The following is a 25,622-nucleotide window of genomic DNA, read 5'->3' as shown; positions in this document are numbered from 1 at the left end:
CCTTCGAGAAGATGAAGCTATCTGTCAATGACTTGAAGCCGTGCTCTCAAGTCATTTATGGGTTTACTAGAGAAGGATTGTCACCAGCTGGGACAATCAAGCTGCCAGACATGACGGGGGAAGCTCCCAAGCATGAAACCATAATGACCGAGTTCTTGATTGTTGACTGCCCGTCCGCCTACAATGTGGTTATTGGTCGACCATTGCTCACAAACTTGCATGCGGTAGTTTCAATCTGGCACCTTTCCATGAAGTTCCCGACCAGTGCTGGCATAGGCTGTGTCCAAGGAGACCAAAGGGAGGCTAGGGAATGCTATAATGCCTCGGTAGCTAAGGCAAAAAAGGGGGCCAAGGAGAGCAACATGATCGTATGTGTTGAGAGAGAGGAGGTGGACGAGATGGATGTCGACCGGAGTCTTGCAGTTGTAACCGATGAAGAGATGTTAGATGAGTTAGGCCAAGAGAGCACTCTTGGTCTAGGAGAGCACAAGACCCCATCCGGTGATGAAGTCACCAAATAGGGTGTTGCCCAAAGCGAGGGAAGGGACTTTGATCCTCGCTTTGGGGATTATGAAAGTGATGTGGGACCGTCCGAGGAGTTAGAAGAGGTCCTTATAGATGAAAATGACCCGACGAGAGGGGTCAAAATTGGGAAAAAGTTGAAAGCAGAGGTGAGAGCACAGCTGATAGAATTCTTGCGAAGGAATCAAGATGTCTTCGCCTGGTCTCACAAGGATATGGTGGGTATCTCACCAACTGTGATCAGCCACGTGCTCAACGTGGATGAAAGCTATCCAGCAGTGCAGCAGAAGAGGAGATTGCTTGACAAGGATCGAGCAAAAGCTCTTAAGGAGGAGGGAGAGCGATTAAAGGAGAATGGGTTTATCAGGGAAGCATACTACCCTGCCTGGGTTTCAAACCCAGTGTTGGTGCCCAAACCCAATGGAAAGTGGAGGACTTGTGTAGATTTTACTGATCTGAACAAAGCATACCCAAAGGATTGCTTTCCTTTACCAAGAATAGACTAGTTGGTAGATGCAACCTCTGGTCATGAGACCTTGTCCTTCATGGATGCATATTTCGGGTACAACCAGATCAGCATGCATCCTACTGATGAAGAGCATACCAGCTTCTGAACAGATATAGGGCTGTACTGTTATAGAGTCATGCCCTCCGGACTGAAGAATGCAGGGGCTACCTATCAGCGCTTGGTGAATGGTATGTTTCGTGACTTAATTGGCAAGAGCATGGAGGTGTACGTAGACGATATGCTAGTGAAGTCAAAGGAAGCTGAAGGGCACGTGCGAGACTTAGAGGAGTGCTTCGCAATACTGAGAAAGTACCGCATGAAGTTAAACCCGCTCAAGTGCTCATTTGGGGTGGGTTCTAGAAAATTTCTTGGGTTTATTGTGAACTCCCGAGGCATAGAGGCAAACCCAGAAAAGATAAAGGCCCTCATAGAAATGAAGTCTCCAGCTAGAATAAAGGATGTGCAAAGCTTGACTGGGCGGATTGCAGCTCTAAGCAGGTTCATTTCGAAATCAACAGACAAGTGCGTCCCGTTTTTCAACCTGCTTAGGGGAGGCAAGAAGTTTGAGTGGACTGCAGAATGTGAACAAGCTTTCCAGGCCATAAAGGAGCATTTGGCCCAACCTCCTGTTCTTTCTAAGCCAGTTGATGGAGAAGACCTATTTCTATACCTAGCAGTCACGGAGCATGCTGTTAGTGCTGCCTTAGTGCAGGAGGAGGATAGAGTGCAGCACCCGGTGTACTATGTTAGCAAGCGATTGATAGGAGCAGAGTCCCGGTATCCCGTGATCGAGAAGTTAGCTTACTGCTTGGTACTTGCATCACGAAAATTGCGGCCATACTTTCAGGCACACCCCATTAAGGTCCTTACTGACCAGCCTCTACGCCAAGTCTTACAGAAGCCGGAGTCGTCTGGTCGGCTACTTAAATGGGCAGTTGAGTTAGGCCAATTCGAAATCAAGTACCAGCTGAGGACTGCTATTAAGGGTCAAGCTTTGGCAGATTTTATCGCCGAATGTACTGGAATCGCTGATGTTCCCGACTAGCAAGAGAGTGTAACTGGGCAGAAAGAAGAACTTCCTACTTGGCAACTTTTTGTTGATGGGCCGTCGAATGAGCATCATTCAGGAGCTGGAATTATATTGGTCACACCAGAGAAGCACCGACTTCATTGTGCACTGAGATTCGGATTCAATGCTTCTAACAATGAGGCGGAGTATGAAGCCCTCCTAGCAGGCTTGCAGCTGGCTAGAGATGTACGTGCCTGGTTGGTGGAGGTAAATAGTGATTCCCAATTGGTGGTCTACCAAGTCTTGGGGGAGTACCAGGCAAGGGGCCTACGCATGGTGGCATACTTAAACAAGACCAAAGATCTGCTAGCACAGTTCGAGGAGTATACCATCAAGCTAGTACCACGGGAGTAGAATTCTAATGCAGATGCTCTAGCAAAGCTAGCTAGTGCAAAAGATGTCGAAACTCTGAATATAGTACCGGTAGAGTACTTGGCGGAGCCGAGCATTGATAAACAAGAGGCCATGCCGATCACGATAGCCGACACCTGGATGACTCCCATCATTGCTTACCTTGAGCAAGGGACCCTCCCAGATGATCGTAATGAAGCAAGGAAGGTTATGAGGCAAGCTGCTAGGTACACCATGATGGATGGGGTGTTGTATAAAGGAGGGTATTCCCTACCTCTACTCAGGTGCATAACACCCGACCAGTCAAAGAATTTATTAGCTGAGGTGTATGAAGGGTTCTGTGGAGATCATGCTGGGGGGCAGAGTCTATCTAAAAAAATCTTGCGGCAAGGATTTTTCTGGCCTACCATGAACGAGGACTCTATGGAATATGTGAATAGGTGTGACAAATGCCAAAGATTTTCTAAAGTGCCCAGAGCGCCCCCAAATGTCTTGAAGCAAATGCAAAGTCCATGGCCTTTTGCAGTGTGGGGTATTGATCTGATCGGGAAGTTGCCCAAAGGGAAAGGAGGAGTGCAGTTCGCAGTGGTTGCAGTAGATTATTTCACTAAGTGGACTGAGGCCGAACCATTAGCCACAATCACATCGAAGAAAGTGCTGGACTTTGTGGTTAAGAACATAATATGTCGCTATGGTCTGCCTAAAAAGATAGTGTCTGACAACGGCACCCAATTTGATAGCGACATATTTATCGATTTTTGCACTCGGCATGGCATCACAAAAAGTTTCTCCTTGGTAGCCCATCCACAAGACACTGAAGGACACTCTGAAAAAGCGCCTGGAGCGAGCCAAGGGTGCTTGGGCGGAAGAATTACCAGAAGTCCTTTGGTCATATAGGACTACTGCTCGGACAGCAACTGGACATACCCCATTTTCTTTGGCATATGGGTATGAGGCCATGTTACCTGTGGAGATAGACCCACCATCTCATAGAAGGACCATGTACAACCAAGAGGAGAATCATCAATTGTTAGCAGAATCCTTGGACTTCCTCGAGGAGAGAAGAGAGGAGGAAACCTGAGAGTTGCTGCTCACTAGCAAAAAGTGGCGCGCTACTTCAATTCCAAAGTGCGAGATCGAAAGTTCCAGGTCGGAGATTTGGTCCTCAGAAAGGTGTTTGTCAGAGACCCAGCAGTTGGTGTGCTAGGACCAAACTGGGAAGGACCATATCAAATTGAGCAAGTCTTGCCACCCGGCACCTACAAGCTGGCTCGGTTGAATGGAGAGCTGATCAGGAATTACTGGAACGGCGAGCACTTGAGGAAATATTATCAATAAATACTGCTTACAGAGTAGTGGCTTTGTATCAAGTGCTTAACTTGTTATTTAAGTTTTTGTTTGTAGACTGGCTATTTGCTAACCAGTCATGTTATTTTGAACAATGTTATTTTGTTTGAAACTCGTTGTTAGACACGTTTTGTCATTTATTATTACGAGTAATAAAAGAGATCATGCGCAGCGTGGTCGGATCTTGCTACAAATTTTGCATATGTGTTGATTATTCTTGCTTGGCAGTGTTCAACTGTCATTATGATTTAAACAAAACAGGTCTTCTAAAAAACTGAAAATACATATATACCGGACAGTGTTCAACTGGTCTGTATCATGAGATGAAAGACCAACGTTTAAATAGTTGCATGTTTTTGTAGTGGTTAACTGCTGAAATATGTTTGTATATTCTATGTGTTTCACGAGTAGTCACTGCTCGAACAAATTCGGTCAAGTAGCAAGTGATCAAGGATTTTTTAACCCTCAATCACTTGGGGGGCACATAGAGTATACTGGTGTGTACTTCAACACAGGCAATAAGAGCACGAGCAAAGATATCTGTTTTTGGGCTGACTTGTAAATTTGGAAGTCTAAAAAGGCCATTAAGCTAACTTGTTTGACAAAGCTTAAGCAACTTAGAATTTTTAAAATTTTAAGTTAGAAACAGATATTCGTGTGATAATAAAAGTTATGCTCATAAAATGTTATAGCAATAAGAGCATGAGGAAGTATATTTAGTATGGACTTATGAAATGTTTAGAATTTCTAAGTTAGAAAACTAAGTACTTGATAACTCTATATTTTAGAGTTATTAATTGAACTTTTGGACTTAAAAAGTTAGGTGAAATAGAGTGTTTGTGATGTTATTGTGTGGTTTTAGTCACTTTGTCTCTTAACTTTGTTTGTGTAATTTGTCTTAATTAATGATAACTCTTGTGGATAATTTTGTTGATTATCTTGCAATTTGGTTTAATTTTTCTTTATTTTGTGCCAACTTGGGTGATTCTCGTGCATTTTCAGGTTTATACAGTGTATGAACGAGAATCAAGACCCTAAACTACTTCCCATTGATCTAGAAATTGAGCGCACTTTTAGAAGAAGGCGAAGAATACAAAAGTCAAAAAGGGAAGTAGTAGCGATGGATGCTGAGCAAGGAGCTCAACAGGGAGCCGCCCAAACGGCAGCTCCTCTCCCAGGAGTTGCTCATGATCCACCAGTAAATACAGCAAGAGTTGCTCAAGGGGGAGTAGCTCAAGGGGGAGTAGCTGCCAACAATGGGCAAAATGTAGTTATTGTGGCTGATGACAGAGATCGTGCTATCAGGAAATATGCTCTCCCCCTCTTCAATGAGCTCAATCCAGGCATCGTCAGACCAGAAATTCAGGCAGCCCAGTTTGAATTGAAGCCAGTCATGTTCCAGATGCTTCAAAATGTGGGTCAGTTTAGTGGGATGCCAACAGAGGATCCTCACCTTCACCTTCGCTTGTTCATTGAAGTAAGTGACTCTTTCAAGCTACTCGGAGTGACAGAGGATGCATTGAGACTAAAGTTGTTCCCATACTCCTTGAGAGATAGAGCCAGAGCTTGGTTGAACTCTTTGCCTTCTGATTCTGTGAGTACTTGGCAAGAGTTGGCTGAGCGGTTTTTGATGAAGTATTTTCCTCCCACTAAGAATGCCAAGCTCCGCAACGAGATTACTTCATTTCAACAACTTGATGAAGTATCTTTATATGAGGCATGGGAGCGGTTTAAGGAGTTGTTGCGCAAATGCCCTCATCATGGCATTCCTCATTGCATCCAGATGGAGACATTTTATAATGGTCTGAATGCCCACACTAGAATGGTGGTTGATGCTTCAGCGAATGGGGCTCTTCTTGCTAAGTCCTATAATGAGGCATATGAAATACTTGAGAGGATATCCAACAACAACTATCAGTGGCCCACTTCTAGATTGTCTACAGGTAGAAAGGTGGCTGGTATTCATGATGTAGATGCCATCACTTCTTTGGCAGCCCAAGTCTCCTCTTTTCTAATATGCTCAAGACAATGAATATGGGAATGAATCAGTCAATGGGGCAGCCCATGGGGACACAAATGGGGCATTTGGAGAACATTTCTTGTGTGTATTGTGGTGAGGGTCATACTTTTGATAACTGTCCTTCTAATCCGGCAGCTGTATGTTATATGGGGAACCAAAATAGGAATGGCCCTTATTCTAATTCCTACAACCCATCATGGAGGCAACACCCTAATTTTTCATGGAGTAATCAAGGAGCTGGCCCTAGTAATCCTTCAATGCCTCCAAGACCAAATTTTCCACCGGGTTACCCCCCTCAAGCTCCACAACAAAGACCACAACAACAGACAATGCAATCTAGCTCTCTTGAGAGCATGTTGAAGGAATATATAGTGAAGAATGAAGCCATGATTCAGAGCCAAGCGGCTTCATTGAGGAACTTAGAAAATCAAGTTGGGCAACTAGCTAATGAGCTCAGAAATAGACCCCGTGGTACACTGCCAAGTGACACCGAGAATCCAAGGAGTATGGGGAAGGAACATTGTAAAGCTGTCACTTTGAGGAGTGGAAAGGAGTTGGAGAAGGACAAGACCGAGTCTGGGCATGAGGGTGAGCCCTCTTTAATCCAAATAAATGAGGAATTCCAAAAGGATGCTGAACTTCATAGTGCACAAAGATCTACCTCTGCCCAGGATGCTGCAGGGATACCACAACATTGTCAACCAGCAAGCTCAATTTCAAAGAAGCCACCTCCATTTCCTCAACGTTTTCAGAAGTAAAAGTTGGATTATCAATTCAAGAAATTTCTAGATATGTTGAAGCAGTTGCATATCAACATCCCACTGGTAGAGGCCTTGAGCAAATGCCTAACTATGTAAAATTCATGAAAGATATTCTTAAAAGGAAGAGAAGGTTAGGAGAATTTGAGACAGTGGCTCTTACCAAGGAATGTAGCTCATTCTTGCAAAACAGGCTGCCACCGAAGATGAAAGATCCTGGGAGTTTCACCATTCCATGTACCATTGGTAATTCTTATTGTGGCATGGCATTATGTGACTTGGGTGCTAGTATAAATCTGATGCCTATGTCTGTGTATAGACAATTGGGGATTGGTGAGGTCCGACCTACCACAGTGACTCTACAACTTGCAGATATATCTCTTGCTTATCCAGATGGGAAGATTGAGGATGTCTTGGTAAAAGTTGATAAGTTCATTTTCCCAGTTGATTTCATTGTGTTGGATTATGAGGCAGACAGGGAGGTACCAATCATTCTAGGGAGGCCTTTTCTAGCTACTGGTAGAACTTTGATTGATGTGCAGAAGGGTGAACTTACTATGAGGGTTCAAAATGAGCAGGTGACTTTCAATGTTTTCAAGGCTATGAGATTTCCAGATGAGGTCGAAGAGTGTTCTGTGGTTTCAGTGGTAGATTCTTTGGCTTCAAAGGAATTAGAAAACAATTTTGATGATCCTCTAGAGAGACTCTTGATGTTTGATTCACATGCAGATGATGAGGATGAATACTTGGCTTGGCTAGAAGCTAGCTCACAAGGATTCCATACAAGAAAGCATTTTGAATCTTTGGAGCTCTCCTCAAGGTCTTTCGCAGCCCCTAAACCATCAGTGGAAGAGCCTCCGGAGTTGGAATTAAAAGCTTTACCCTCACACTTAAGATATGCTTATTTGGGTAAGTCTTCCACCTTACCTGTGATTGTTTCACCTGAGTTAAGTATGGAGCAAGAAGAAAAGTTGCTGGATGTATTGAGGAAGTTCAAGAAGGCCATTGGGTGGACCATTGCAGACATAAAGGGTATTAGTCCTTCTCTATGCATGCATAAGATTCTGTTAGAAAACCATGAAAAAGGGTCTATTGAAGGGCAAAGAAGACTAAATCCTATCATGAAAGAGTGGTGAAAAAGGAGATTATCAAGTGGCTCGATGCAGGTATTATTTATCCCATCTCTGACAGCTCATGGGTCAGTCCTGTCCAGTGTGTACCAAAGATAGGTGGGATTACAGTAGTGGAAAATGAAGACAATGAGCTGATTCCTACTAGAACCATGACAGGGTGGCGAATTTGCATGGACTATAGAAAACTGAACAAGGCTACTCGAAAAGATCACTTCCCTCTTCCCTTCATTGATCAGATGTTAGACAGACTTGCAGGGAGAGAGTACTATTGTTTTCTAGATGGATACTCTGGTTACAATCAGATTGCAATCACTCTAGAGGATCAGCACAAGACAACTTTCACTTGTCCCTACGGTACTTTCGCATTTCGAAGGATGCCTTTTGGTCTATGTAACGCACCTGCCAAATTTCAGAGATGTATGATGGCTATTTTCACTGACATGGTGGAGCAGTTCTTAGAGGTATTCATGGATGATTTCTCTGTTTTCGGTGATTCATACGACGATTGCTTGAGCAACTTGGCCAAGGTTTTACAAAGATGTGAAGAAACAAACCTTGTTCTTAATTGGGAAAAATGCCATTTTATGGTTAAGGAAGGTATTGTTTTGGGCCACAAGATATCAAGGCAAGGAATTGAAGTTGATCGAGCTAAGATTGAAGTTATTGAGAAGCTCCCTCCTCCAACTTCGGTGAAGCATATTAGAAGTTTTCTTGGGCATGCCGGATTCTATAGGCGATTCATAAAAGATTTCTCCAAGGTCTCTAAGCCTCTCTGCAACCTATTGGAGAAAGAGGCGACATTCCACTTTGATGAAGCATGTTTGAAAGCCTTTGAAGAGTTGAAAGAGAGATTGATTTCAACACCAATAATTGTAGCTCCAGATTGGGACTTGCCTTTTGAATTAATGTGTGACGCTAGCGACTATGCAGTGGGAGTTGTTATGGGGCAGCGAAGAAGCAAGATATTTCACTCCATTTATTATGCTAGCCGCACTTTGACAGGTGCTCAACTTAATTATACAGTGACGGAAAAGGAACTCTTGGCTATTGTCTTTGCCTTTGACAAGTTTCGGGCTTATTTGGTGGGCACCAAAGTAATAGTCTACACAGATCACTCCGCTATAAAGTACTTGATTGAGAAAAAGGATGCCAAGCCTCGTTTAATTAGATGGGTGCTTTTACTTCAAGAGTTTGATGTGGAAATTCAAGATAGGAAGGGAGTCGAGAATCAAGTGGCGGATCATTTGTCAAGAGTGGAAGGTGAAAAAGGATCCAGTGTTCAAGTGCCCATCAAAGAGACATTTCCAGATGAGCAATTGTTTGAGGTCAACCACTCTCATGTTGTTCCTTGGTTTGCGGATTTTGCTAATTACTTGGTTAGTGGATTGTTGCCTCCGGATTTGACAAGCCAACAAAAGAAGAAGTTTTTGCATGACGTGAGGCATTATTTTTGGGAGGAGCCATTCTTGTTCAAACAATGTGCTGACCACATGATTAGGAGGTGTGTTTCCGAGCAAGAGATGGAGGATATCCTGCATCATTGTCACTCTTCACCTTGTGGTGGTCATTTTGGGGGATCGCGCACCGCATCTAAGGTACTTCAAAGTGAGTTCTTTTGGCCTTCCTTATTCAAAGATGCTCATGCTTTTGTGTTGAGGTGTGATCGATGTCAAAGGGTTGGTAATATTTCCAGAAGGAATGAGATGCCCTTAACTAATGTTCTTGAAGTTGAATTGTTCGATGTGTGGGGTATCGATTTTATGGGCCCTTTCCCTCCATCTTATGGCGACGTGTACATTTTGGTAGCTGTGGATTACGTTTCAAAATGGGTGGAAGCAATTGCCTCTCCCACTAATGATGCTAAAGTTGTCATGAGGTTCTTACAGAAGAATGTTTTCACTCGTTTTGGCACTCCAAGGGCAATCATTAGCGATGAGGGAACCCATTTTGTGAACAAAGTGTTGGCTAGCTTATTGGCTAAATATGATGTGAGGCACAAGATAGCTACTGCTTACCATCCCCAAACTAATGGGCAAGCTGAGTTGTCTAATAGAGAGATAAAAGGTGTCCTTGAGAAAGTGGTGAGTCCCAACCGCAAGGATTGGTCCAAGAGATTAGATGACGCATTGTGGGCTTATAGAACAGCTTTCAAGACACCATTGGGGATGTCACCATATCGGTTGGTATTTGGAAAAGCATGTCACCTGCCAGTGGAACTTGAGCACCGTGCTTATTGGGCTATTCAAGCACTCAAGATGGACTTGCAACTTGCAGGAGAAAAAAGAATGTTGCAGTTAAATGAATTGGAAGAGATGCGATTATTCTCTTATGAAAATGCCAAACTTTACAAGGAGAAAACAAAAAGGTGGCATGACAAGCATATTCAGCCAAGGGTGTTCGAAGAAGGCCAGCGAGTTTTGTTGTTTAACTCGCGTTTGAAACTATTCCCAGGCAAGCTCAAGTCAAGATGGTCGGGCCCATTCTTGGTGGTTAAGGTGCATCCTTATGGAGCAGTGGAATTGCGTGAAGAAGGCTCCGGAAGGGAATTCAAGGTTAATGGCCAAAGGATCAAGCATTATTGGGGAGGTGAGGTTGAGCGAAACAAGTGCTCAATCTCCTTGGAGGATCCTTGAAGAATATGTAAAAACTCGGGTTGTTGTGGAACTTTGAGATTTAATTGTAGAGCAACCCAAGTTTTATGTAGATGTATATACTATATATATATAAAAATAAATAAATAAATAAAAAAAGGAGAAGACAATAAATATATTTCTTTGGAACATCGGATTTTGATGGTTTAATGTGCTTATGGTTGTAGAAAAATGGAATTAAAAAGGGGTTGAAAAGTTGGAGTAATGTAGCATCATATTGGGCTTGCTCTCTGACTTTGCCGTTGCTGCAGCAAAGTTCCCTGATGTTGCAACATCAAAATTCAGGATGCTCTCTGACTTGCCGTTGCTGCAGCAAAGTTCTATGATAATGCAACATCAAAATTCAGCATGCTCTCTGACTTGGCTGTTGCTGTAGCAAAGTTCCATGATGTTGCAACATCAGCATTAAAACAAAACACATTTTTGGTCTTGCTCTCTGACTTAACTTTGCTGCAGCAAAGTTCTATGATGTTGCAACAAAGTTGTTCAAAGACACATAGAGTAAAAATTTGACCCACTCCATTTTTGAAACCCTAAACCCATCATTTTCATCATCCCCACTTCTCGGAAACACACCCAGTTGCCACCCACCACCTCCCAGCCCCCTCACCCACGGCGCCACCACCTCATGAACCCACCACCTCCCAGCCCCCTCACCCACGACGCCACCACCTCACGGACCCAGCTGCCCCTAGCCCCCACGAATCCAGCCCGTCTCCTCAAGACCTCACGGCCGCCACCACCTCACGACCCATCGACCCCACCCCACGATCCCAGCACCCAGTCGCCCCACTTCCCGACCCACTCACGCACCCAGTCGCCCCACTTCCTGACCCACTCATGGACCCAGTCGGCCCTGCCACTCACGCACCCGAAACCCCATAGCCACCCACAACCCAGCAAACCCGATCCCCACCACAGACGACCCAAACCCACCCCTCGACCCCACCTCACGCAACCCACCCCAGCCACGAACCCATCGACCCCACCCCACGATCCCAGCACCCAGTCGGCCCCGACCCCACCCACGCACCCCAACCCCACGGCCATCACCACCCAGCGACAACCCAACCCAATCGGCCCCGCCACCCCCGACCCCACAAACCCCACAGCCACCCGCAACCCAGCAAACTCGATCCCCACCACAGACGACCCGAACCCACGCCTCGACCCCACCATTTCCACGAACCCACCACCCACACAACCCAAGCCCCGATCCACCCACGGCCCACAACCAAACCCGACCCACTACCCCCTCTTGCACACCACCGAGCCCACCCACACCTCTACGCCAACATTCAAAAGGGTGTTCGACTCCTCTAAGGTACTCTATTACACTTTGGGCACCCCCCCTATATGTGGCTGTTGCACTTTTGGTTATTGCGCATTATGCCTCGCAACAAACAAGTCGCCAATAGAAAGAAAAAAATTGTGGCCAACAAACCACCTGCTGTTGCCAAGTTTATATCCCCGAGGGCTGCCGAAAAATTCAAGAAACTTATTGTGCGCGACATTTGGTTTGAAAGAGCTTTCCCCACTGATGGAAATCCTAATTATGTGACCAATGTGCTTAGTGATCGAGGATGGCTTAATTTTTGCACAGCCCCTCGCGAGGCGATTTTCCCTTGGATCAAAGAATTCTACGCCAACTTTGTCTCACAAAAATTGCGAGAAGTCACAGTCCGGGGCAAGCAGGTTAGTTACACCCCTCAGGCCATAAATGCTGTTTTTGGGCTGCCCAATATCGAGGCGGCTGAGTATGGGGACGTTGCCCCTCAACAAAGTGAGGCAGACCTTGCCAAGATGTTAGCCGAAGTTGCTTTGCCGAACACCCAATGGAATGTTTCGCCAAAGTTTGGGTCTCACACTATACCCCGCACCTCCTTGACAACTCCTGCTCGTGTGTGGAATCATTTTATCAAGACCAATATGTTACCCACAACTCACGATACCTCGGTAAGCAAGGATCGTGTCGTCCTCCTTTATAGCATCTTGACTGGCCTCTCGATTGATGTGGGGGAGCTCATTTCCGAGGAGCTTGTTGCATTGGGTGTTATCAAGACCAAGGGCCCGTTGTTTTTTCCCACGTTGATCACTGCTCTATGTCGCTGCGCGGGTGTACCCCTCGCTCTGGATGATGAGTGCCGTCACTCTACCGATTACATCGATGCCCATACCATTCGGAAGGTGACCAAAGTTATTTCCCATCCGAGAGAGCAAGCGCCACCCTCTGCCCCACCGCCCTCGTCTAGCCATAGCTCTGCTGAGCCTTCAAACCCCACTATCGCGGATCTTTACGCCACTCAGCAGACTATGATGAGCATGATGCATCATATGGAGGCCCAGCAGCACATCTATTGGGACTATGTGCGCTAGCGTGATGATGTTTTGCGTCAATCTTTCCAGCCCCCCGAGCTTGTTCCACCGTTTCCTGAGGCCATCATGGAGCGGTGGCATGCACCTGAACCATCCGCTGCGCCTGCCTCTTCCGACGAGCAGGAGGATAGCGAGTAGAGGGAGTTTCCTTATTTTCCACAATCTTTTATTTTTCTGCTCTGTTTTATGTTATTTGTTTTTTTTGTTTCCTATTCTTTTTGCTCTGTTGATTTTGTGCACTGAGGACAGCGCTCTCCCTTAAGTTTGGGGGGGGGGGGTGTTGTTGATAACTGCTGTCGTGTTTTAATCTCCTTTATGTTTATTATGTTTTAGGCATTGTTAGGCATGTTTTGTGTGAATTTTTGAGTCTTGAGTCTAGTTATAATGGAATCAATTTGGTTGTGTGTAAATGTGGAATAGCTCGATGATAACATGTCAGAAAACAAAAATTGCAACCCTTGTGTATGAGCGAGCCTTTAATACTTAAAGTTTTTGATGCTAATTCAACCATAATGAGAATGTGTCCCAATTTTGTGTGCATAGCTCGACCAATAATTTCTTAAACCCTTAAAGTAGCTAGATTTTTGGGAGAGCTTAAGTCTCTAGAATTGCTTAGTGGTTCCCTTGAGGCGAAATCCTAGACAACACCAAACCAAGGACATGATTTAGGCCATCTTTGGACCGTTTGAGCCGTTCTAGCCATCCATTATATACTATTTTATCCTTAGTCACCCCATTGAGCCTATTAGACTCCCTTTCTTTCTTCACCACATGCTAGCCCAACTATATACATATCCAATCACCATACCTTTTGAGCACCTTGATTTTTCTTGAATATATGTTGAGTGTTGCATCATGAGAGAGGGTGAGAGGAGTGTGCCTTTATGAGTGGTATTTTAGTGTGGATTTCATTTTAAGTTTGGGGGGAGTGGATCTCATGTTGTGTCACTGCCATTGTTTTATTTAAATTTAGATATTTATATAAAAAAAAAAAGAAAAAAAAAAGAAAAGAAAGTGTATTTGTAAAGAAAGAGTGCATCCCTTATCCATAAGGTCGAAAGTAAGTTTGGGGGTGTAGCATCTTGTTAAAAAAAAAAAAAAAGTATTGTCTCATTTCCTTTCTTTCTTTCTTTGTTTCTATCCATGTTAGCAATAAAGAATAATGGCAAGAGTGACTTTGATTTTTGGGGGGGTAATCTTTTGGGGAAGTGATTGTGAGCTCTTACTTGGTCTTAGGAAAATTAAGGTGCTTTTAAAGTGAAATTGAGCCTAAAATGACTTATATTAACCACCCGCACCTAAACCTTACACTACAAGCTTGATAATGACCTTTTGATCCTTGGTTAGTGTTTGTCTACATTAGTGGAGAGGGAATTATTAAGTCAACTTATGGAGACAATAATTAGGCTTTAGGATCAAGATGTAATCTACTTTAGGGAGAATTGAGAATGTTTGGGAAGAGCTATGTATACACTTTAAGGGTAAACACTTGATTTTTGGTTTGATAGCATCTTAATACTTGAGGAACTTGGCTTGCATATACACTTGAGTTATCTTTTTAATCACTGATTTGAGAGTTCTATTCCCACTTAATATGACCATGTCCAAATTGATTCCTAGTTTTGTTTTATTTTGAGTCTTTGTGTTGTGGGTTGTCTGTTATAGTTGTGTGGTGTGTTATGTCGTCTTAAGTTGTTATTTTGCGTGTGTGTCTTGTGTTAAGTTAGATTTCTTTGTTTTTTTTTCTTGTCTTTTATTTTTAAAGTCATCACTCGGGGCGAGCAATGAATTAAGTTTGGGGGTGTGATAACTCTATATTTTAGAGTTATTAATTGAACTTTTGGAGTTAAAAAGTTAGGTGAAATAGAGTGTTTGTGCTGTTATTGTGTGGTTTTAGTCACTTTGTCTCTTAACTTTGTTTGTGTAATTTGTCTTAATTAATGATAACTCTTGTGGAAAATAATGGAATTATGTTCTAAAAAGGTGGTATTTATTTTGAAGGCATAGCAAGAGGGTGCTTGGAAAGCTTAGTGAAGCATGTGGAAGGAAATCATATTAGAGCTGAAATTCTGGCTGTTGTTGCAACATCAGTCAACTTTGCTGCAGCAAAGTATGGACAGTCAGCAACATAAAGTCTGCACACTTGGCATGTACTTAGATGAGGTGGAAAGGAGCTGCAACTTCTGAAAAGGAACAGAATATTGTCCCCCACGTGTAGAGAGAGAAGGAGAGGGTTTATACCCTTTGTGAGCCCAAAAAAGGGATGATCTTCTTCACCCAAGAAAATAGAGTAAAGAGGAAGAGAACCAGCCGCCCAAAGCTCCATTAAAGGGGTTTATTTATGAATTTCTTGAGTTGAATCATCAAGAAGAGAAGAGGAAAGAGAAGGAAGCTAGAAGAAGAAGAGGATTAAGAGTTAGAAGACAAGAAGAGAATATCTCTATCAATTTGGCTTGTTTTTCTAAACTCAACTTTCATATAATTTTATTTTCTTTTTCTTCCTTCCTTGAATTCTTGAGATAATGCTGAATATTTATTGTGGTGACTTGGGTATTTTACTATGACTTAAATTATTTGTGTTAGGGATATTGATGAACCCTAATTTGTAATTGCCCCCAAATTGTTGACTATTTTATGAAATTTCTCTCTTGTTCAATTGAGCTATTTTTATTGTGTAAATCTCTTGCTTGAGAATGATCAACTTATGTGAGAGACAAGCTAGTTTTAATTCTGGAAGGGTAAAAATTAGTGGAAATGCTTGATTGATGCATGTTGATACTTTTGTATTGATTAGTGAATAACTTAGGAATATTTTATTCACCTTGCAAACTTGAAGGATTGATGTTAGGAATTATGTTCTTGAAATTAAATTTAGCATAGGAATATGTGAATCTAATTGATGGAATTTTAACATGAGTATTTGGAAAAATGGCATGTGCATTAAATTGGAAATCCTAGTTACAAGAGAACTTTGCTATGAACTTTGTTGCAACATCAGGGGAAAAACTACAAATTAGGGGGATTTGATATGCCTAACTTTTATCATCATAGTAATCGCAATTTGCCATTTTCCAGCTTTATTGTTAACCGCCTAAATTAATTGTCTTGTTTAATTCTTTTTGTCCTTTAGTTTAATTGATTAGTCATAAAAAAAAAAGGGATAGTTAATTGCACCCCAAATTGTTTGATGATGATTTTTAAAATATTTGTTTGGCAATCCTTGAGGAGACGATAAAAATTACTTTCATTATATTACTTGTTCAACGATTGTGTACACTTGCACACACTTAGGAAAATCCGCAACAGTACTCATGTGAAATTTAAGGCATATAGGAACTTTACTATTCACAATAAACTTGTAAAAGACTTAAAAGTTTAAAGCCAGTCAAAAAAGAAAAAAAAGTAAAGTTCAAGTGTCAAGCTGCTCAGTCATACGAGCAAAAGTATAAAAATAAAACAAACTACGATAAAAACTGGTAAGACTACAACTGATCATGCAGGAGCGCTCCGGTAAGATGAGGAGTCACTGGTGTGCTGCTCTGGTGGGTTGATCAACCCCCTCCTCAGCTTCAGCTGCTCCTCTTGCTCGGAATGATAATGTAGAGGAGGCGGGTGTAGGGCCAGGAGGATTGGCAGCTTCCTCAGCAGCCCTTGCTTCACATCTGGCAAGCTGCTCTGCCTGAACCTCATCGGTGAAAAAATCGAGCTTGAGAGGTTTATTCAGTTTCCATACCTGATAAAAGCAGTTGAAGCAAGCCTCCTCATAACAGGTTAAATCAGCTTCCTTCTCTTGCTTCAACTCTTCATTCTCGCTGATTAGTCCCTCATTCTCACGAGCTAACTCCTCGTTCTCATGGGTCAGCTTCTCCAGTTGAGCGGTCAAGGACTTGTTGGTTTGAACTTGCTGCTGATTCTCATCAGATAGTCTCCTAAGAGACTCATCCCGTTCAGCCATGGTCTTCTCTGCATGCTCCAACTTGGATTTGGAGTCTTTTTCCGAGGCAGTTAGAGTCTCTACTTTAGCTTGGGCCTCCACGAGTTGATCATTTAGTACCTTGATCAACTCCTTGTAATCGACTGATCGCTGTTGGGCGTGACAGAAGGTCATAAGCGTCTGCATGAAAAACACAAAGTTACTACAAAGCATTAACGTAAGTAACAATCTATCTTGTGGTAAAGTACTTACATTTGTCAACTGAGCAATCCCTCTATCTAAGACAGCATCAACACTGAGTCAAGGAAAAGATTCAAAGCCTTGAATCGTTGATGAGTCATGGAGGGTCTGATCAGCTTCCCCCCTGAGCTTGGTATCAGCAGCTTGGAGTGCCTCGCTCGGGCCAGACGGGCCTGGGGGAGTTAGGCTCGCTGATGGAGGAAGTGACGAAGGAGTCAACGGTGGGAGTGTAGTCGACCCCTCGGGTTGTCTCCCTTGGCTGGGCAGCACTGCCTTCGGAATCTTCCTCGGGGGCGTGGAGCCACTTCCATCGCCAGATTTCCTCTTTGGAGCAGAAGGAGCGATATACTGCCTGAACATATCTGGATCTGCAAAAGAGGAAAACACAAAATTGTTAGAAATATAAACATAATAAAATGTAGATAAGGATATTACTACTACAACTTTGTTAGTCTCGAATCACCAAGTTATTAAATGTATTCCTATGATTATTAGACCTGAGTTGAGAATCTGATCGATGAACTCATCCTCGTCGTCCGAAGATGAGCTGAGTTCTCTCTCAATCTGGATGGCCTTTCCTTTCCTGGACCGAGCGGGAATAGCAGATCTGCGCTGAGACTGAGGCTCCCTAATGACAAGGTCACCAGGTCTATGAGAAAGCGAAGAGGGTCCAGGAGAAAACTAGTTAGTCACTATCTCCGTGCCCGCATTGGACTGATCAGTTGTGTTGTTCTCCCCAGTGGTACTTTCCACTGCCATATCTTGGTCACACGGTATCAGGTCCACCATTTGAAGGTAGTCTACAGTGACCAATCTTTTCACGTCTTTCTCCTCAGTACTCATGCTGGCTAACGCCTTCGCTCGTTTGAACATCCCTTCAGTAGGCAAGGGTCGCTGGAACGGACCCGCATGTGTAAAGGCCAAGTTGTTGGCCTTGATGTCTGATGTGAGGAAATATTCTCTGTAATACTTCCCGGGGTTCGACTTGTGAGAGATACCACTAAGGTATGTAGTTCCCCTTTGCCTGTGATAGAGGTGAAAGAAGCCCGTGTTGTTGTGGGTGGGATTGGTCCTGAAGTAAAACAAATAGTGCACCTCATGAGGGGTGGGCTCGTCCCAACCTTGCAGAAAGTAGAGAATATACAGTGCAGACAATGCCTGGATCCCATTCGGTGCGATCTAGAATGGGGAGACATTGAAATAATCTGCTATAGATCGGAAGTAGGGATGTAATGGAAGTGTCGCTCCTGCGTGGACATGATGCCTGGACCAAGCACAGTATGCTCCACCAGGCCTATTGGCTCTCTGATGAGAGCCCGGGCATATCACGTTCGCCCCACTCAAACCTAAAGCCTCGATGTGTCTATAGAACGACCCGGGGTTAAGTTTTGAGGGCTGGGCAGTGAACCAGGAAGGTTCTTCTTCTCTCCCCTTCTGTGGCTTTTGAATGGCCAAGTTCTGGATCACGGTGGCAAACTTCTGAGAAGGTGATCCTGAACGAGTTGCAGTGCGGGCATCACTGCGATCCACCACCTTCTGCACCGCTCTGTGGGAAACTTGTGGATCTTGGTCCTGGGGAAGTCTATTAGATTTCTTCACCCTCATCGTCGACTGTGAAGCTTGTTGAAGAAACTGTTCCTCGTGGAGAAGGTACAAGGCTGAGCGGGGAAGGATCTGCTTGAAGCGACGAAGGCGATCGTCGGGAGTGCAACTGGTGGAAGATTTTGATGAGGAATCGCTGTTTTGAGGAGTCTCAATTGACTGTGGGATGGATGTATCAGAGTCCGTATGGTTGTCACCTCCCCTATAATCAGAGCGATTCATCTACAAAAATAAATAAAAAATGGGGAGGTGAGTAACCATACAAAGAAAATTCAACAAGAATAAAATTTATTTTTACACTTAGAAAAATTTATCTAAGTGGTAAAGATATAGCATGCATGGAAAAAAGATTTTTAGTGCTTAAAAGTGCCTAAAAATGTTTAAAATTTCCTAAGTGTTTAAAACTGCCTAGTGCCAAGGAAGGCTTGTGCATCCTACGAGGCCCGTACAAGGGCTAGGAGTGTGTGTCCGGTTGGACACCATAGGCCCGAGGAGAAAGCGCGCCCCAGCCATGTGCATCCAAGCAAGCCAGTCGAATGCCCATCACATGTCCGATCGGATGCCATGTAACCAAGGAGGAGACCTGCGAGTTTGGTCCGAGTGGTTGTGCTTGAGTGACCGAATGCTGATGCCGAAGCATCCGACCAGCACCAACGGTCCGAGAAGAGTGGCGTCCAAGCGTCCGAGCGGCTGCGCTGCCTTGCACCTCCGAGGAGCCCAGCACCAAGCAGCCCAAAGAGGTCCGATCAGACATGGAGTGTCCGAGGATAGGAGGCACCTAGGGAGTTCGAGGAGTGCACATGTGGTCCAATCGGACCACATGTTTTCCCAGAAAAATAAGTGGCTGATCGGCCACTTCCTTAAAAATACCCATTTTTCATGCCCCAAAATCTCACCAAAAACTCTAACCATAAGACCCAATCCGAGAAAGCAAGGCCCTAGATTCCCTAACATAAACACATTTCTTCATCCAAACATACAAACACAAGATCAAAAAAGGGAAGTTGAAAAGTTCATCAATGTTCTTGAAACTTTCTATGCTATCAAAAACCCCAAAACCCATAATCATGGTTTATACCAAATTGATCTATTTTTCTTGAAATTCCTATGAAATTAAGGGTAATGTTGGGTTACCCATAGCACAAACATCATCAAAACAACCACCCAACACATTATACAAACATTCCTATGAGATTTATTAGCAAATTCAAGAAAAAGCTATCAATGGGGTTTCGGCCATGGCATGGGTTTTTCAGGAAATTTTTGAAAAAATAACAACAATGTAAAGGCATGGAGAAGAAGACTTACTAAACGTTGGAGAACCTTTGACTTGCTTGGAGATTGCTTGAAGAAATGAAGAGCTTCCCTTGAAGTCCCTTGAAGATTCGGCCAAAGGAAGGAGACGACAAGAGGTTCGGCCAAGAGAGAAGAAAGAAAAAGGAGGGTTTTTAAAATGTGATTTTCTTGTGTAAAGAAAAATGTGTAAGAGTAGGGGTTATTTAAAGGAAAAAAAGTGGGAGTTATTATTTATTTTTGGACCCTTGGCATTCTGGGGCTATTTTTTCTCCCCACGATCATGGACAGTTTTTTGCAGTGATCGTGGCCTAAGTTGTGGTCTGCTGCATGGCGGGAAGATTAACAGTTATTTTTTTATATAATGCCGTCAACTGTGGAGAAAAAAGTTTATTATGTGAAAGTATCATATAATAAACTTGGGGGACAAATGTTATCCCAAAATTTGAAAATGATGATGTGGCAATAGAAATGACAAGTGGCATGGAATAGTTGGGTGATCTGGCTTAGCAGTAGCCCAATACATCAGGGAAGAGTTTGGACTGCTTGAGAGATAACATGACCAAGCCAAGTGCACCCGAGGAGAGTACTTGGGCTAGGGTGTGCCTTGTCGGACTTTGGTCCGAGGGGAACTCCAAAGAGATGTGGTCGGGCCTTGGTCCGAGGAGAGCCCCAAGTGGTGTGATCAGACCTTAGTCCGAGGAGAGCCAAGGAGGGTGTGGTCGGACTTTGGTCCGAGGAGCCCCAAGTGGTGTGATCGGACCTTGGTCCGAGGAGAGACCCAAGTGGTGTGATCGGACCTTAGTCCGAGGAGAGCCAAGGAGGGTGTGGTCGGACTTTGGTCCGAGGAGCCCCAAGAGGTCTAGTCGGACCTTAGTCCGAGGAGAGCCAAGGAGGGTGTGGTCGGACTTTGGTCCGAGGAGCCCCAAGAAGTGTGATCAGATATTAATATTTTCATTGAATTAATATAATTTATTTTATAAATGAAAATGTTTGATTATGATTTAATTTATTGTTATTTTGTAGCAATTAAAGATACATTTTGTCATAAAGAAAAGAAAGAAGAAATAAATAAATAAAGTTGAAGAAATGAGGAAAAGTTGGCACTTTTGCAAAATTGAAGCTCAAAATTAGGCCCAAATCAGCCCAGGCCCGCCTGGTTTCTTTCTCCACATCCAGCATCACATGGCACCTTGCTCCTGCGCCACTTGTCACCTACAACCCTTGCCTCTTTCACGTGAAGCTTCTTCAATCCGAAGCATTCCTTCAACCACCCCAGCTTCACTCACCAGTCTTCTCCAACACCTCCAACGGCCCAACACAACCTTCTTCAGCATCAAGGCCCTACTCCCTAGCTGCCCAACATGCCCAAGCAGCCCAGCCTTTGACCACACAGGCCCAACGACCCACGGCCCAACCTCTGACCCGGTTAAGCCTTCTCTTCCTCCCAGCCAACACCCACGTGGCGCCGCCCCATTGGCTGCGGAATGGGTCAAATTTCCAGCTGCAATAGTGTAACGCCCTGGCTACCCCAGAACAGTTACGGTGAACGGTGGACCGGAAATTTGACTCGTTACCTGAGTCCTTTGGTTAAAAACGTGCTCTAAGTGTAATTAACATGTTAAGGTATAAAACCAATAAAAAGGAAATGGTGATTTTATTACAAACTGCTCTGCAGAGCTAAACAAAACGTTTACAAGCTGTTCCCAGTACAAAATGGTCATTACACTTTTAAATTTACAATCCCGCCGACCTAAGCGGCAAAAATAGGGTAAACCCCCTAGTTCCTCTGAGAACACCTTGGCCGTGGTGGTCAAGCGGCCACATATGTACACAACACCACATTAGCTCTCCACTCAAGGCTAGGTGAGCTTTTCTTTCCTTTTACCTGCACCACATAGCACCCATGAGCCATAGCCCAGCAAGAAAACATAATACTTTTCATAAACATTATCAAATGATTATCATTATAATCACACTGAATCATAAAGCTTTCAAACAAGCAAATGAACATCACATGATTTTAGCGGGAGAGTGGCTGTTAGGTAAGCCACTAGCCTCCAAGCTCTCTTTTCTAGCGGGAGAGTGGCTGCTAGGTAAGCCACTAGCCTCCAAGCTCTCTTTTTCTAGCGGGAGAGTGGCTGTTAGGTAAACCACTAGCCTCCAAGCTCTGTTTTCTAGCGGGAGAGTGACTGCTAGGTAAGCCACTAGCCTCCAAGCTCTGTTTCATTCATCAACCCTCAAGGTCGGTCAGGCATTAATGCTCCTTGAGTCATTCAATGCTAGTAGTCGATTAGATCTAATCTCTGTTGGCTTGCGTGATTCACGCTAAGGCCGTTCTGACAAATAAGTCAGCGCTACCTGACCTGTGTCCAGTATCGCTGCCGAACCTGACTAATGAGTCATAGCTTCACAGTTGATACTAACACTTTTGTTGATTTTGTATTCAATCCATGTCCATATTTATACAATCAACATGCCTCACAAATATCCATGCATGTCACACTTTGGGTGCAGTTTTCTTACCTTCGATTCGAGCTAGAATGAACAAAAGAACGACCCTTGAGAACGGTTTAGCTTTTAGTCCTTTAGCGGTTACCTAATCACAACACATATAGGATACCATCAATAATCAAGATAATCAAGGGTTCTCAAACCATTATCTAGCCTCCAAGAGATCAATCCAAACTAATCCAAGTAGTAAGGACACTCCCAAGGCCTAAAACTAGGTTCCTGGGGTCAAAACGAGCAAACGGGGCGAAAACAGGGCAAGGGCTGCGGCCCTAGCACCTTGGGCCGTGGCCCCCAGCGTTCTCTGAGGCTAGGGCTGCGGCCTGGGCCGCGGCGCCCAGCTAGGCCAATTTCCTGACACCTGCTTCTTCGAACTAGGGCCGTGGCCCCTAACCCTGGGCAATTCCCAACCGCGTTTCTAACACTCCCAAGCCTCCAAAAACACACCTAAAAATTCCCCAATCATCAAAACAAAGTTCCCAAGCTTCCCCATGCATCAAAACCCTCAAAACCCAAGGCTCGAACAAACCGAAAACTCAACAATTCACAAAATCAATCCAAAGCTTAGAAACTCGGAAAAACTCAAAACTTAAACTTCGATTACCTTTAATTGGGTTGTTGTTCGTCGAAACCTTTGGTTAAGAAGCTTCTAATCTTCCCTAGGATCGCTATGCCTCGATCCTCACTCGATTCCGACTCCTAGAACTCAAGATTTCGTCAAATATGCTCCGGGTGGCGAAAATGAACTAACGAAGGAAAAAGAGAGGTTTTCTATCGTATGTTCTATCTGATAAGCTACTTCAACCTTAAGTAACCTCAAATAAAACCTAATACTCGGGGTCCCGAAAACACCCCCGGGGACATTATAGTCAAAACCTCTAGAATTTCACCCTGATATCAAATATTCCCAATCTATCACCAAATGAACATTTCCATTACCCCAAAATTGACCCCGTTATGGTAAAACCACTAATCCACTAAAAATAACCGTCTCATGTCGCTTAGCTCGAATATATCTCCATAATAATAGAATCTCATTCACAAATCATATCATGCACCTAAATACACAAATTACCCTCAATGGGCCAAATTATCATCACACCCCTGTAATTGTAAATATGGACTCATATGCATGCATTTCACATCATATCACAATATAATCAATATGTATACATGCATTTAATCAATTATTAACATAATTAAGCAAGTACGGCCCTCCCGGCCTACTTATTCATGCCGTTAAACACATCGGAGAATTCGGGGCATTACAACTATCCCCTCCTTACTAAAATTTCGTCCCCGAAATTTACCTGAACAGCTCGGGAAACTGACTCTGCATATCCGACTCCAGCTCCCAGGTTGCCTCCTCGACCTTGCTATTCCTCCACAATACCTTAACCAAAGGTATTGTCTTATTTCTGAGGACCTTGTCCTTTCTGTCAAGTATCTGAACTGGCTGCTCCTCAAAGGAGAGATCTGGCTCAAGGTCCAGATCTTCATAACTCAGTATATGGCCCACATCAGATACATACCTCCGAAGAGCTGATACATGAAATACATTATGCACGGCAGACAACGCCAGAGGCAAAGCCAATCTGTAAGCCACCTGACCAACCTTCTCCAGGATCTCAAATGGACCTACAAATCTAGGACTCAGCTTGCCTTTCTTCCCAAACCTTCTCACCCCTTTCCATGGTGAGACTCTGAGGAAAACATAGTCTCCTACCTGGAACTCCACGTTCTTGCGCTTGGGATCTGCATAGCTCTTCTGTCTACTCTGAGAAGCAAGCATTCTAGCTCTAATATTCTCTATAGCCTCATTGGTCCTCTGAACTGCCTCAGGACCTAAGTATCTCCTTTCCCCTGTCTCATCCCAATGGATGGGAGATCTACACTTCCTACCATATAGCATCTCATAAGGTGCTACTCCAATGGTAGATTGGTAACTGTTGTTGTAGGGGAATTCTATCAAAGGCAGATACTTACTCCAAGACCCACCGAAATCCAGCACACATGCTCTCAGCATGTCCTCCAAAATCTGGATCGTCCTCTCAGATTGCCCATCTATCTGAGGATGATAAGCTGTACTGAACTTCAACTTTGTCCCCATGGCTTTCTGCAAACTCCCCCAGAACTTGGAAGTTAAAGTGGGGTCCCGATCAGACATGATCGACTTAGGTGCACCATGGAGCAGCACGATCTCTCTTACATAGAGATCTGCATACTGATCAACTGTATAAGTAGTCCTCACTGGCAGAAAGTGAGCTGACTTGGTGTAGCGATCCACTATCACCCATACGAAATCATGTTGACCAGTGGTCCTGGGTAAGCCCACCAAAAAATCCATTGTGATGTCTTCCCACTTCCACTCCGGGATATCCAAAGGCTGCAGTGTCCCTGCCAGCCTCTGATGCTCAGCCTTGACCTGTTGACATGTCAAGCACTTAGCCACATATTCTACTACATCTCTCTTCATCCCCGGCCACCAATATAACGATCTCACATCCTGGTACATCTTCGTGGTGCCTGGATGCAAAGAGTAAGGTGTAGAATGAGATTCATCCAGAATCTCTCGTCTCAATGCAATGTCTAACGGAACACATATCCGCCCCTTGTATCTCAACATACCTACCTCAGACATTGTATAATCCCTGGATGCTCCAGCCAGAACATTCTCTCTAATCTTGATCAGCTGTGGATCACTCAACTGACCTTCTTTGATCCTCTCTAACAATGTAGACTGCATCATAATATTAGCCAACTGGCCCACCAGCAACTCTATACCAGCTCTGGTCATATCATCTGCTAACTCTCTGGCTATCAGCCTCATGCCATGAATCTGCCCCGGACCCTTCCGTCTCAAAGCATCAGCTACCACGCTGGCTTTCCCTGGGTGATACAAAATCTCACAATCATAGTCTTTTACTAATTCCAGCCAATGCCTTTGTCTCATGTTCAGGTATTTCTGGGTGAAGAAGTACTTCAGGCTCTTGTGGTCTATATAAATCTCACACTTCTCTCCATAGAGATAGTGCCTCCATATCTTTAAAGCAAAAACCACCGCCGCCAACTCTAGATCATGAGTAGGATACCTCTTCTCATACTCCTTCAGCTGACGAGAAGCATAGGCAATAACCTTCTCTGATTGCATCAAAACACAGCCCAAACCCTGATGAGAAGCATCACAGTAAATCACAAACTTCTCCTGATCTGTCGGAAGACTCAGAATCGGAGCTGTAATTAATCTCTGCTTCAGTTCCTGGAAGCTGTTCTCACATCTATCACAAAATTCTGGCTCTTGCGTGTC

General features: G+C 44.0%; 1 protein-coding gene and 1 non-coding gene across 2 annotated transcripts; one reads left to right on the top strand and one right to left on the bottom strand.

The window, feature by feature from the left end:
- Positions 1-5,457: 5,457 nt before the first annotated feature.
- Positions 5,458-5,564, bottom strand: LOC133827660 (small nucleolar RNA R71). The gene has a single exon (XR_009890311.1). It is a non-coding gene; the product is annotated as a small nucleolar RNA R71 (small nucleolar RNA).
- Positions 5,565-6,658: 1,094 nt separating this feature from the next.
- Positions 6,659-7,711, top strand: LOC133825126 (uncharacterized). The gene has a single exon (XM_062258114.1). The coding sequence runs from the start codon at positions 6,659-6,661 to the stop codon at positions 7,709-7,711; it is 1,053 nt and encodes a 350-aa protein (XP_062114098.1).
- The last annotated feature ends 17,911 nt before the right edge of the window (positions 7,712-25,622 follow it).

Source organism: Humulus lupulus, chromosome 3, assembly GCF_963169125.1.
Source record: "Humulus lupulus chromosome 3, drHumLupu1.1, whole genome shotgun sequence".
Lineage (NCBI taxonomy): Eukaryota > Viridiplantae > Streptophyta > Magnoliopsida > Rosales > Cannabaceae > Humulus > Humulus lupulus.
This window is presented reverse-complemented; position numbering and strand designations above follow the sequence as displayed.